The sequence below is a fragment of the Eschscholzia californica genome, unplaced genomic scaffold (assembly GCF_041429995.1).
Source record: "Eschscholzia californica isolate CP2 unplaced genomic scaffold, dmEscCali1.0.p SCAF_3, whole genome shotgun sequence".
Lineage (NCBI taxonomy): Eukaryota > Viridiplantae > Streptophyta > Magnoliopsida > Ranunculales > Papaveraceae > Eschscholzia > Eschscholzia californica.
The window spans coordinates 63775882-63790844 of NW_028238420.1; the positions used below are offsets into that span (position 1 = coordinate 63775882).

The 14963-nt window shown below is 35.6% G+C and overlaps 1 protein-coding gene and 1 pseudogene across 1 annotated transcript; one reads left to right on the forward strand and one right to left on the reverse strand.

The window, feature by feature from the left end:
- Positions 1–767: 767 nt before the first annotated feature.
- Positions 768–1559, reverse strand: LOC147553198 (uncharacterized). The gene has a single exon (XM_086668689.1). It carries the CDS (start codon positions 1557–1559, stop codon positions 768–770), a length of 792 nt encoding a protein of 263 aa, XP_086524815.1.
- Positions 1560–2087: 528 nt separating this feature from the next.
- Positions 2088–3539, forward strand: LOC147553199 (AAA-ATPase At3g28580 pseudogene; annotated as a pseudogene).
- The last annotated feature ends 11424 nt before the right edge of the window (positions 3540–14963 follow it).

Consider the following 14963-nt stretch of genomic DNA (forward strand, 5'->3'; position numbering starts at 1 on the left):
TTGGAATTGAAATACTTAAAACGAGATAGAGAAGGGTGACCAAGACGCCAATGCCAAATCTCATAAGAACTACCACTAGGACTCTTTTCAACTAGACTAGAAACGGAAAAAATAGGACGCTCCGTGCGAAGGAAGTATAGATCTTCGTGAAGACTACCATGCCCAATCTTCTTCTTCGTTGCTTTGTCCTGAAAAAGACACAAATCAAGATCAAACAAGATTGTACAACTAAGAGATTTTGAGATTTGAGAAATAGAAAGAAGATTGAATTTAAAGGATGGTATATGAAGAACTTCTTCTAAATAAAAAGTGTCGGAAAAATATACGGAACCAATGTGAAGTACGCGAACCCTAGTACCATCGGGGAGTCGAACATAATAATCCGGTGGAGCAACCGAGTAATTAGAGAAACGGGAGAGAGATGAACATATGTGTTTTGCGGCTCCCGAATCTATAACCCAAGGAGTAGGACCGAATGAGAGGAAGGACTTACCTGTTAGGTTAATGTGATGAGTTGTGGTGCCTGTAGAAGCTGACTTAGATGATTGCTTGGACTGGTCCAACAGAGCTAAAACAGATTGGTACTGTTCAGCTGTTAGTGATGTCGCTGAAGGCACCCCTTGTGGGTTTGAATCACCAACCGAGGCTGCCATGGGATCCGATCGAGTACGTGGTCGATTTCGTTGATTGTAATGAGGCGGAAAGCCATGGATTTGATAGCAAGTTGAGATATGATGACCATGTGTTTTGCAATTGTCACAGAACGGTCACGGTCGTTTAGAACGAGAACGATCGGATCGATCAAAACGGTTGGAATGATTCTCGGTTGAACCAATAGCTAGGGCAGCAGCTTCGTTCATCGTTTGGACAGGATTGAGAAGGTTTTGCTGGACCTCCTCTTGCTTGATAAGTGAGTGAATGCGAAGTAGCGATGGAAACGGTTCCATAAGTAAAATCTGGCTACGAATAGCCGAAAACCGGTCATGAAGACCTTGAAGGAATTCCATCGCTCTATCTTGATTGGTTCGATCAATCAAAGAGCGTCCATGTCCACAGATACATGGTTCAGTAATCATCAAGGAGTTGAGTTCGTCCTGGAGTGCTTTAAGATTAGTGAAGTAGGTTGAAACATCACAACCTTCTTGTTTGAGATTCGAAATTGCTCTCTTAAGTTGAAACACTTTCGGAGCGTTGGTTTGATGAAACCTATCATAAAGGTTCTTCCATACATCCGAAGCATTATCATCGTAAAGGATAGAAGAACGTAAAGATGGGTCAACTGAATTGACAAGCCAACTAGAAACCAAGTCATTACATCGTCCCCAAAGATGTAGTTCGTTAGGATCGGTGGGTTTAGGAATCGTTCCATCAACGAATCCTAACTTATCTTTAGCTCGGAGAGCTTTGATCATTCCTCGAGACCATGAGGAGTAATTATCGCCTGTGAGAAGAGGCGTGATAACAATGGTGGTAGGAGAATCCGAGTGATGAACATCAAACGGACCACCAGAGATATGAGTAGAAGTTTGAACTGTTTCAGAAGTTTCAGCGGAAGTCATTGTTCTTGAGAAGAAAAAAAAACGGCTCTTATACCATGTGAAGAGGCTTGAACCTCTTTGTTATGGTTGAGTAACCGAGAGAGAGAGATGAACGAGAGGGAGAGGGAGAAACCGAAAGCTTGAATCAATATAGAGTTTTACAAGTAAACACTTTCAGTTATATTGATAATGGTTACATGGGTTGCCTATTTATAATAGTACATGGAGTTTGATAAATACAAAACTAACTAATACTTATCTAATAGATACAAGATCTCCTAATATATTGAAATACAATCGGATCCACTCGGTCCATGTAGGATGACCGAGTGGAGTGGGACCGTGTCCTCTAACATATGACACTATATGCAGACAGTTTTGTTTGAACTACTATCTATTTTCAAAAATATATTCCCATAACTTTGTTTCTTTCTATAATAACGAAAATCTTCACCTATTTACTAGTCCATATAAATAGTACTAGCATAAACTGAAGGAGATAGAGAGATGTAGAAGAAGAAGAAGAAGCAAGAGGAGAAGATGTCAATAATGGGAATGGGAGAGACGTTTACAGAAGTAGGATCAAGATTAGCTACCATAATGTTTTTATATACTATGTTGGAACAATATTTCCCTGATCGTCTAAGAAAGTACATTAAAAAATACGTAGATAAATTATTTGGTCATAAGAATCATTTTGTCGAAATAAGCATTCAAGAATACCCAGGGGAGTATAGTAGAAGAAGCTCAGCTTATATAGCAATTGAGGCATACCTTAGTACTAAATCTCCACAAGATGCAATGAAACTAAAAGCTCAAATTGGAAGAAACAAGAAAGTTGTTTATACCATGGATGACAATGAATCCATTGTTGATAAATTTGAAGGAGCTACATTGTTTTGGAGTATAAGCACAACTAACCAACAAACCGGTTCCGGCGGATCTTCAACTATAGCCGATGAGAAACGATCTTTCGTCCTCAATTTTCATGTGAAATATCGCCATATAGTCACCAGGTTGTATATGGATAAAGTTATTGAACAAGGAAAAACACTTTTAAGGGGAGCTAGACAAAGAAAACTTTATAGTAACAACTCGGACAATGATTCTTTTAGGTCTAGTAGAGGGTTATGGAGTCATGTAGTTTTAGATCATCCTGCTACGTTCGATAATTTAGCAATGGATCCTATCAAGAAGAAGGAGATAGTCGAAGATCTTATTGCTTTTACTCAAGGAAAAGACTATTATGCTAGAGTTGGCAAGGCTTGGAAACGCGGGTATCTCTTATATGGCCCTCCTGGTACAGGAAGGAAAGTCTACTATGGTTGCGGCCATTGCTAATTTCTCTAACTACGATATTAACTATCTTGAGTTAACTTCGGTTAAAGGGAACAGTGAACTTCGAAAGCTTTTACTTGACACATCGAATAGGTCTGTTATAGTTATTGAAGATATTGATTGTACTATTAGTCTTACAACCAATCGTAAAAACGGAGAAGATGGTCAGATGGAGGACGCGGAATTGGATCAGATGGAAAAAAGAAATGGTAAAAATGGGGCAACTCTTTCGGGGTTACTGAATTTCATCGATGGGTTATGGTGAGTTGTGGTAGAGAACGTCTTATTGTTTTTACCACGAATTATGTAGAAAGACTTGATCCTGCTCTCATTCGAAGAGGTCGAATGGATATGCATATTGAAATGTCTTATATTTGTTTTGAAGGGTTTAAGGTATTGGCAAAGAACTATTTGAATCTTGATTCACACATTTTGTTTGATAAGATTAGGTGTTTGATTAGTGACACAAAGATAACTCCTGCTGATGTTGCTGAGAATTTGATGCCTAAGAACATAAATGAAGATCAGACTGAAACTTGTTTGAAGAAATTGATCCAAGTTTTTGAGAAAAGAAAAGAAGATGCCGAAGCAATAGACAATCCAACATTAGACAGAGATACCGAAGAGAAGGAGATTCTCTCGGAAAATAAAGAAGAAAATTAATGGTGTGTTTGGATGACGGAATCATGAATTCGCGGATTCATGAATTCAAGTAATATTTCTTGGTTTGTTTGGCAACTAATAAAAATCCTATGATTTATTATTAATGAGACTAGGGTATATCCCGTGCCCTAGGTCACGGACAGTTGTATCAATCAAACGTGACGAAATTTTATTGTTATATTCTGGAAACCCTCATTTTTTTGTATTTTTTTTTTGTTTCCTTTTCATTAACTTAGTTATTATTTTATTGAGAGAGAGAGAGAGAGAGAGATTTTAATTAGTTATTATTTTATTAAGAGAGAGAGAGAGATTTTTATTAGTTATTATTTTTTGTATTATTTTTTGTTTATTTTCTCTTAAATTAGTTATTATTTTTGTTACAGAACTTCTAGACAACATCCTTTAATATGTGCCCTAGGGCACGGACACTTGTATCAATCAAATGTTACGAAATTTATTGTTATAATTTATTAGTTATTTTGTTTCTTTTCTCTTAAATTAGTTATTATTTTATTGAGAGAGAGAGATTTTTATTAGTTATTTTGTTTCTTTTCTCTTAAATTAGTTATTATTTTATTGATAGAGAGAGATTTTATTTTCTTTTTTTAACCCTTGAAATTTTTTTTTCTTAAATTAGTTATTTTATTTCTAAGAAGGAAAGTATTATTGTTTTTTAAATAGGTAACTTTATTTCTACGAAGGACTATATTTTAAATTTTGAGAAGGGCTTCTAAATAATACACATAATTAAATAAGGATGTTTATCCCAGTCATCGTTTTCCCTTCTATTTTATATAATAGATATATGAGCTTGAGTTCACCACCGTCGATCTTTTAAGATCAGCCCACGTCCAGCTGTCTATATCCTTAAATTATGGGATTGTTAAAACAGGTAAAGAACAAGGCATCCAAATCTATTTAGTTACAAGTCTGTCCACAAACATCTATTTACTCCCTTCTAACTTGATCTTCCCACAATTCATACAAAAAAAAGGCAATTGATTCATTGAGCTCGAGCTCATACCAGCTCGCAGGGCCGGCCCTGACTTTTCAGTGGCCCGAAGCGAGGTCTGAAAATGTGGCCCTTTCTATCAAATTGTAAAATGTATTACATGAAAATCGTAAGTACTGCAAAATATTTTCATTTTGATGATTACCATCACTGAAATTTTGTTCTTCTGAAATTTTTCGATGCAAAGTCACTAATAATCGTCGAATAATCAAGATTGTCAAACATATCCTTCTCATCAGATAATATAGCTAATCCGTTTAACCTTTCTTGCGACATAGTAGATCGAACATAAAACTTAATCAACTTCAACTTAGAAAAACTTCTTCGTGCAGACTGCAGAGGCAACGGTAACTGGTATAGTCAACATAATTCTATAAGAAATTCATGTGTTCGGGTAACAACTTTTCTTATCTTTCAAAAAATCTAGCACTTCAATTGGTCTTTTGACCTCATTTGGTAAAAGATGCTTCAACACTTTCAGTTCAGAAAATAAGTCTAGTGTCTATGTCATATGACTCATTATGCTTGAAAAAGGTTTCCAGGCGAACACATGAGTCTCTCAAATCACCATCATCTTGGGAGTTTAAATTTTTTTAACTCAAACAGAAAACCAAATATTTCTTTGTACTTCTGAAATTGTTTGAATCTGCTCTTAAATGAACAAAGAGCATAATCTAATATGTATATGAAATAATTAACTCTAAATGGTTCTGCAGATGACATTGATGGATCTTCACACACATTCTCGTCAAACTGTTTCTTTCTTCGAATAATACGTTTTTTTCCTAAATGTTGCTTCAACTCCCATCTTAATGGCAATCTCTTTAGCTTCAATCATGTCTTCTTCAAACCCCACTTCTCTATAATCTTCAAGATAACGAATGAGTCCGTTCAATTTCTCTAATGTAACATCAATATTTATATCTTCAGTTTGAAGTGTTTTGCTAATTGAGTTTACTGAAAACAATATATTTATATATAATAGGAAGGGGAGAGAAAAAGTAAATAAACAGTAGAAAATAAGATTTGTTCTATCTTAAATAAGGCAATAACTCAATGACTTTGAAGAATCCAAGAAGGGAAGGTGACTAGGTGGCTAGGTGAGATGAGTAGATGACATTGGATCACTCATCCCGTAGTGGAGAAGAAGAGGGTGTTCTCGGGTCCGATTTGGCACTTTGGCTTGAAGAAAGAAAAGGATATTAGGATTTTATGATTTGGATATTCAAATTTCAAAAAACATTTTTTTTTTCATGTCAAACAAACTGTTGGACCCACTATTCATTTAAAGATCATCAAATTTGGTGGCCCTTTTTACTTAACCTTTGTTAAACGGGGCCCTTACAATTTTTTTAGCGAGTTGGGCTTCTTGTATATTTCTTAAAGAAATTAATGTCTTTGGTGGCCCCTAAAAGCCGGTGGCCCGAAGCGACGCTTTGTTCGGTTGTGCCCAGGGCCACCCCTGCCAGCTCGAGATCCTGACCCTACATATTAGGAAGGACAAACATGGAAACATAGCCAGCTTGCATTCACATAGTTAATTGAGGAAACATTAGAAGAAAAGAAATAAGCCACATAAGTTCATTTATTTACAGCAATTGCCATTTGCTTCAATTGGGACTTTTATATCGTATTCCTCTTTCCACTGTCCTTCTCTTTCCATCTCACTTAACACATTCCAACTGAATCATATATACATATATTAAGAGAAAATGATTGTTTGGGTTTAGAAAATTAACATAATAACTAAAAAAACCAAGATTTTTTCCTATTAAGTAGAAGATACCAAAATATTATGGGTAATAATAGTTCAAGTTTAGAATAATATTGATAATTACTATTTAGGTCATTTTCTAACTATTTGGTTCCCGAAATACCCTTACACACTAAAATCTACTTTCTCTCTAAAAAATCTCAGAGATTTTTAGGGCTTTTCCTTCTTCATCATCTTCTTCTTCTTCTTCTTTAATGCTAATTCTTTTTTTCGAATCTTCTTTAATGCTTCTTCGACGTTTCTTCTTTTCTTCGAATCTTCTTCTTCTTCAATTTGCTTCATCACGAACATTATTGAACTCTAATGTAACTTTCCCCAAAAAAAACCCTAAGTATAAAAAAACAGTGTCGTTTTTTGAACCATTACAGAAGCAGTATTAGCTTTGATAGTAGATGATAACTTGCACACACAGATCGTATAGTGTGTCATTGCTGAAGCCATTAAATCATCTCTGTGAATCTGTAATGGCAAAAAAAAGCTTACCGTGCATGTAACAAGGTTATAAGGTAGCTGATACTAGAGCATTAAAAGGAAAAGATAAGAAATTCAAAACTAAGGTGGGTGCTTGAATTTGGTGATTAAAAGCTTAACAATTGTAAATCCATTTTCCTAACTTACCATCAATACCTCCATTCAACTTAAGAAAGAATTTTGTTTCTAACCAAAATCGTAAAGGTACTGTGGATGATAGGGGAAACCCCAAAAGTTGTTTCCAGCGGCTAAATAATTCAAGATTTAAATGAACTGATTTAATGCATCAAGATTTAATGATGCCATCTTTCTTGATCCTAAGATCTTTTTTCATTTAATTGTAAGACAATGAAAGATGGTGGAAACTAGATTTGTATATGTGGATCAATGTCATTTTTAATGCAGTACAGATGTTTGATAAAATGACTGAGAGAGACAAACAAGTTCAGATTACACTTATATTAGATTTGGTGGAGATATGGGACAATTAAGCTGGTTGATGTGTGGATTGTGCTTCTAAGAGGGATCTGAATTTGATGAACTTATTATTTTAAACTGTTTAGTTATTGTCCCGATAATTCTCGATTTGCAAATCGAATTTGCAAGATATGCAACTCAAAATTATATTCTGCAAAGCTTGCAAATCATGTTTACAATCTATATTTTGCAAACACAGTTTGCAGTTTACATTATGCAAACATGTGTTTGCAGATCAGATTGTTACAAACACGTTTGCATAACAGATTTTTGCAAACACGTTTGCATAACAGATTTTTGCAAACACGTTTGCATAACAGATTTTTGCAAACACGTTTACATAACAGAATGTTGCAAACACGTTTGCATAAAAACGTAAAGGAAAAAAACGCCGTTTTTTTCTGGGTTTTTTTTTCGAAAAAAAGTATTGAAAGTGGATCTTGTTAGAAAGCTAATGAAAAATCATTTCTAAATATATAATTTTTATTGAAATCCGACATCTCAAACAAAAGTTATATCGATTTAAAGTTTAAAGAAAAATAAAAGAATTTAGTTACACAAAAAGACAAAAAGGGGTATTTTAGTATTTGCACTCTTTTTGACCTGAATAATAATTTTCAAATATTTTGTGCTTTTCTACTCATTTTCAATATTATTTTGACCTTTTTAGAAATTACCTCTATATTAATTACTCAATCATATATATCAGTTTTTGCAACATATTAATTTCCTATATCGAATTTGAATTTTTATTCCTCTTTAATATAGGGAGTTTATATTTATTTTCTTATATTATTTAGGTCGTTTTTGTTTCTTCTCTTATATTATTCAGAAAGTTTCTTTGACAAAAAAAAGGCAAAATAATAAGACATTAAATAGCAACACAATTTTAAGCTTTAACCATACGAAAAAATTTTGTTTTTCATCTTCTTCTTCACAGAATTTCAAAGTAATTAGCGTATTTTTTTTTTGTTGAAAACGATACATTAGATTAAATTAATATTCCATTACAATAATGCTTAGATAAAAAGTAATGAACATGCTTCCACTTCATCTCACGATTCTTCCGCCTAGCCCACTTGGCGAGAAGGTCAGCCTGGGAGTTTTGAGCTCTCTTCGTATGATGGAATATAATGTTGTCGAGCTTTGTAATCATCTTTCGAATTTTATGGATATGGATCCTGGATAGCCATTTTATAGCTTGATGATTATCTTGGATATGCTTTATTATGCTATGGTTGTCGCTTTCAATGATGACATTTTGATATTCTCGATCTATCGCCCATTTGATACCGTTGAGGATGGCGATTGCTTCACTTTCTTCACTATTTCTGGCCCTGGAAACATATGATGCCGCTTCAATGAATTTAGCTTCTGAGTCATGAACTACTAGTCCCGTTCCGATAGAGGTGCTGATAGAAGTGTAAGAGGCATCTACATTAATCTTCAAATACGATTCATTCGGGGGCTTCCATTTTTCGACATATTTCTTATTTGTAGTGGAGATCTCTAGCTGATTTTCCGGGTAACTAATAATAGTATTAATGATATCTTTAGTGTCGGCCTTGACATTCTTGAAGCAGCTGTCACATCTAGCTTTCCAAATGATCCACAGAATAGTAGCGAATTGAGTTTTGTTTTTATTATGACATCTATGATGATCGTTATTGATGGGACATGAGAATGTCTCATCTGAATCTCTTAACTCGGGTTAGTTAGTCCAGTTCGAGCGGTTACTCTGATAATTTGTTTGATTTTCTTTCTCAGGTCTCATTTACGGAGTTCGATGCGAAAACATCGTGATAAAGACATACTTGAGGGGCATTTTGGTCATTTTAATGACGAGGGTATTCTGGTCAATATTAGTGCTCATGTGAAGGTAGGGTCCAAGACGAGTCTAATGGCAAAAACGGGAGTCGAATCGGAGTTCGAACGAGAAAGTTAGCTCAGGTCAAACTTGCGGTAATAAATAGTTGACCAGAACTCGAGGATGACACGTGGCGAATAACAGCACATCAGATGGACGCTGGTAGGAGCGTGCGGTACTATTTCGGGACACACGGGTGTGTACTGGGCTTTGCTCGGTAGACCAAAACAGACCTAACAGTTATTGCTGCTTCCATGCACGTGGCATCTTCCGAGTATGTGTTGCTGCTTCTCAAACTACTCCGAGATGCACTGAATCGCCTCCAATAAACTGCCTACCCGAGAGCTGCCTTCATATTTCTCTCCTATCCTCTCAAATATTTCCAAAAGATGGAAATTAAGTTTAGAAACCGAGAGAAGAAGGAAAGAAATCAACCGAGAGAAGAAGGAAAGAAATCAAGGGAGAGAGGGGAGATCGATTTCTCTCTACATATAGAAAAGAAGAGAACAGAGAGAGGGGTATCTGGAGACGACCATTAACAGAAAACCGAAAGGTTTAGAGAGAGAGAAGGGTCTCCATTAACAAACCCGAGAGCTAGAGAGAGAGGGAGAGTTTGAATTTCTTTTTTCTGTCTTTGTTTCTTTTTCATATTTTAGTTCTTCTCTTTGTGAGAGAGAAGATTAGATAGGACGAGTTAAGAGAGAGAGAGAGAGATACTGTAGAGAGAGATTGAATCAATTTTATCAAACTCAAATAAAATTTCATTATCTTTTTCTTCTTCTTTCTTTAGTATTACTGTTAGAGAAAGAAAGAGAGTGTTGCTGGTTTGGTTAGAGAGAGGAAGAGAAAGTTTAGAAAGAGAAAGAAGGAGAAAACAGAGAAGGAAAGAGAAAAAACAGAGAAGGAAAATTATTTTCTCACCTGGAAATCGTTTCCAGGAAGATGAGAAAATAATTTTCCCGAAGGTTCTGTTTGGCTGCGCAGAAGGAAAAAAAAGTGAAAAAAAGGTGTTTTCTTCTCCGAATCTTTTTCTTTCTTTAATGTTATTAATTTTTATCTCTCCCACCATGATTATGATCTCTTTAGTGATGAGTAGCTAATTTATCTAATCTAGGGTTAGGATGAAACCTTAGTATCGCGTAAATGTCTGACTTTTTCAACTCATACCTAATATCTTCGAAGTACTTTTAAATGATCAATTGATTTTTCTTATTTAAATTCATGATATGTCTTTCATTAACTATACTTATATTTTGATGATTCATGTTTAGACTAAGTGTCTTTAATGTCTCATGGTTAGGATTTGATAGTTAATAGTTAGATTATCACTTGAATATTTATTTTTGAAATCAAAACATTATATTTTATTCTAAGAAAGTTGTATTTTCCGAGGATGATAGATTTGTCTCTCCTTGAGTTATAGAAGATCGAGTTGTCACTAATTAGGCAATAATTTACGCATATTTAGGTGGATTCCGAAATCCTAGACTTTCTCCATATAAAACTTCTCTTTACACTTTATTTTCCCGTCATTTTGAATTATTTATTATTTTTCCCACCACAATATTTTACACCGCAGTGAATCCAGATTAGTTATAGGAGTCAGAATAGATTGACTTAGTCTCTGAGGAACGAACCGGTCTTACCGGAATTTATTACAACTTGACACCCGTGCACTTGCGGGTGTAGACCTATTTAGGAAACTTTTTAGGCCCATCAGTTATTCCACGTGAAAATCCATTCCTTGATAGATTTAACATTTTCAGTTATGATATTAAAGTAAAACCAAATATTTTTTACTATAGGGCAGTATAGAAGTGCATGCTCTAAGGTTTCAGTGTAGGGACATAAGTGGCAGTTCAAATTATTTCCTATATATTTACCTATTCGGTCTTTGACCGGTAAAGCGTTGTGACAAATTTTCCATAAAAATAGCTGAATTCGAGGGAGGACCGAGAGTTTCCAAATGAAATTCCAGTTTAACTGTTCGAGGTTAGGGGTCAGATTTTCCCTTCTCAGATGATTGTATAAAGATTTTATCGTGAAATTTCCGGACTCAGTCAAAGTCCATCTAATTTCGTCTTTTTCTTCGCTACAAATAGGAATTACTTTAATTAAATTTCTCGTGGGTTCATCGAAATTTTCTACGAGTAGATTTTCATTCCACTCATGGTTTGTGATAAGCTGTGAGACAGTCGTGAGATTGGAGTTATGGTGGTTTGGGATGGGACTCGCTATAGAGGGGATCCAATTATCCTGCCAAATCTTTATATTTTCTCCGGTGTGAACTTCCCATATGCTAATATTATTAATAAGGTGAAAAGTTTTGCGTATGTTCTTCCAGATCCATGAGTGGTGTTGTTTGACTGCTCTTGGATTATATGTGTTAGGGTAATATTGAGCTTTTAATACTTTCACCCAAGTAATTAGCGTATTCGATAAGCAAATTCTTTCATCTTGGAGAACATGCTTCCAGAAAAAGATATGTTTCCGAACATTAACGAGGGGGATATAACTATTAATAGTGAGAAGGAAGATTATATTTACAGTCCACATGAGAGAGATGATGAATGTAAATTCAGGCATAACATCAACGAAGAACATGAAGATTTACAAAGAGATGTACGAGGAAAAGAATATGATGATATTCAAAATGAGATAAATGAATTTCGTCCTTATGTTGGCATGGAATTTGAATCTTCCGATGAAGCTTACAACTTTTACAATCACTATGCATTCACTGTGGGGTTTAGTGTTCGAAAGTCTTCGACCTGTAAGTCTAATCGCACCAACACAATAATAGGTCGAAAATATTGTTGCTCGCTACAAGGATTGTCTAATTTCACTACATTTGAAATTTTCAAAGATATAAAAAAGACTCGTTCTGAGACAAGAACCGAATGCAAAGCAATGATGTTTATAAGAAAGAGATAAGAAACTAAATGGGTAGTCTCTCCATTTGTAGAAGAGCATAACCACAATCTTGTAAGTCCAGATAAAAGACATAAACTTCAATCACATAGGATAATAGCAGAAAGTCAAGGAGTATTGTTAAATAACATGCGTTCAGCAGGTATGAAAACAAACCTTATGATGAATTATATGGTTCGTGAAGCTGGGAATAACCGCAATGTTGGATTTACAGAAAGAGATGCGAGAAATTTTTTTATTCATATCTAATAGTTTGTTCGGTAAGAAAAAAAATTAAAATTATGTTGCAATTTTAATATATTTCTATTTTTTTGTCAAAGAAAATCTCGAAAATAAAGAGAAATTTCAAAATCTATAGAAACAAGTAATATCGTCTTGCAATAAAAATAAAATAAGTGATTTCTCACAAAAACTCAAAAAGAAAAAAAAACAGAATAGTTAATAGTAGTTAAGAAAAGTGCGCCATGAATTGTTTGCATGTTGGAAAGAGGAATTACCCCCTGTAGACGGTGAGAAGTCTACGGGTCGGAAGTCAGAAGGTCGAAAGCGTGAAGGTCTTCTGGAATTCCAAACGTCGAATTCTTGATTGATGGGCACCAACAACGTCTAGAAGAAACCTGCAAAAGAAAGTGAACAAACACGAACAAACCCGTGAAGACTTGGGGGACACCGGGATGGTGCCTGCCAAGGGCCCTCCGACGGTCAAGTCAACAAAGTATTACAATGAATAATAAATGAAAAGCCGAGGGTATAACCGTTGATGTATAATCGGAGAGTGGCTAGGCTCGTAGAATGACCGGAGTTCGAATCTACGGGAGTGAAATGATCAGAAGTATGAGAGTAGATGTTATCAGTAGCGTCGAGCAAGAAGAAGGTTGTGATATCCTCGAAGACGTCTGGAAGCGTCGAGCCGGAAACGCCGAACAGGAAGCGTCGAGCAGGAAGTGTCGAGCAGGAAGCGTCGAGCAGGAAGCGTCGAACAGGAAGCGTCGAGCAAGGATAAGCTTTAACACCCTTGAGGCGTCTAGTAGTGTCGACGACCAGAACCAGGTGAAACTTGTATGCAAAATGTCTCAAGGACAGTCGAAGAACAGAGAGCGAGTGGAGAAGAAGAAGTAGTATGAGTTGCTTTGCTCTGCTTTCGATGCCATGAGAAATGAAAGTGCTCCTCTTTATATAGGCTTGAGGAGTGATCCGTTGGGGGAGAGTAAAGGCTTGATCGTTACAGAGTAAATGCATAGCAAGATACCTGGGATGTGGTGACGTGTGCACGAGTTGTACATGCACAACGGTTGTGCATGTTCTCTGGTAATGACTCTCAGTGTGCATGTACATGGTCTCATTATTTATGTGAAACGTTACTATGTTATGCCTTTCATGAATGGGGGGATATTCGTTGCTGGAGTTACGTTGACCAAGTCTGAGATCTTTGACATTATGGATATATTTGACATGTAGAGGATCTCTTCATTAAGTAATCTCTTACACGTGGTGCGTGGAGATATAGACGTGTCGAGCGCCAGCCATGTGGAGATTCAGGCGTGTGGAGTTTTGTGCATGTGGAAACTCTTTGCACGTGATTGGGCTTTGACACGAGTTTTAGGGTCTAGTCGACGAGGGCCCATTAAGAGACTTCTGGGCTGGGCCCAAACAAGGACAAGCGAGCCGAGTTGGGCTTGACGTCTCAATGGAGATTTTATCGTCGAGGACCCAGGTGTAGTTTTTGGTCAACACACCCCCAAGTTGGAAAGAGGGATTTCCATCAATTATACAATGGGTTGGAGTAAATGGCAGTTGTTGTAAATAAGGTGATTTATATGGTTGATTTCGTTGCTTTTAAAGTTTCCTCAATTAAGTGCGTGAAAGCAAGTTGTCATGTTTCCAAATCGAATTGTTCTTTCTATTAAGGGTCTCGAGCTCATGCCGTAAACTGTCATGTTTCCAAATCGAATTATTCTTTCTATTAAGGGTCTCAAGCTCATACCTCTCGAGCCCACTGAATCACTGCTCAAAAAAAAAAAACCTTGATCTTCCCACCTTCAACAAAAAAAAAAAGACTTGATCTTCCCATGGTAATAGAAAAAAAAACTTCATCTTCCTGTCAAATTGAGAGTTACTGTATAGTCAATTATTAACATTGAAATTTTGAGTTTTTAATTGGTGAAGAAGGAAATCCTAAGTAGTTTTATGATTGGTAATACATGAAATTTTAAAACCTAGTTTCATCAAATCATGCATTTTAATTTTTAAACAATTAATTTTAGGAAGTTGACAGATCAAGGAGTAGCTTTTGGAGACTATAAGTCCAAAAGACATCATTACACCATGATCATCTGACAAGTTAAACGAGATACATCCAGAAAATAAAATAGTCAAGAAAGATCATCTTCCCTTCTTCATCTTTCCTGTTTTCATATGAAGTTTCTTAAGAAAAGTAAAGATCTGAGAAGAGATAGAGAGAAGATCCAATTATCTCACTAAGGGGGTAAGTTTCACGACTGAATTTGCTGACGGTTCAAATAAAGAACAAAACAATTTTAGGGGAATTTTGTTTTGATCATTAACCGGTTTGGGTATTCAAGGAATATGGCACTTTTGTAATTAGTGATGTTTTGTATGGCTTATTAATTAATGATTGTAGATATTCCTTATATTTAGGTGAAGTACAACTGTACATTTCTAGGGATCGGTTGATCTAACTATATCAACGGTCATCGAACTCAAGCTCATATTTTTCATTATGAGCTTGAGCTCATTGAATCATGGCTCAAAATTTTTTATAAAATTTCAGTTTTCGGAAAAATATTTTTCGAGAAAAAAATAATTTTTCGGTAAAAAAACGGACTTGGAGGAAAAACTGTTTTTAAGGGAAAATCTGTTTTCTGGGAAAAA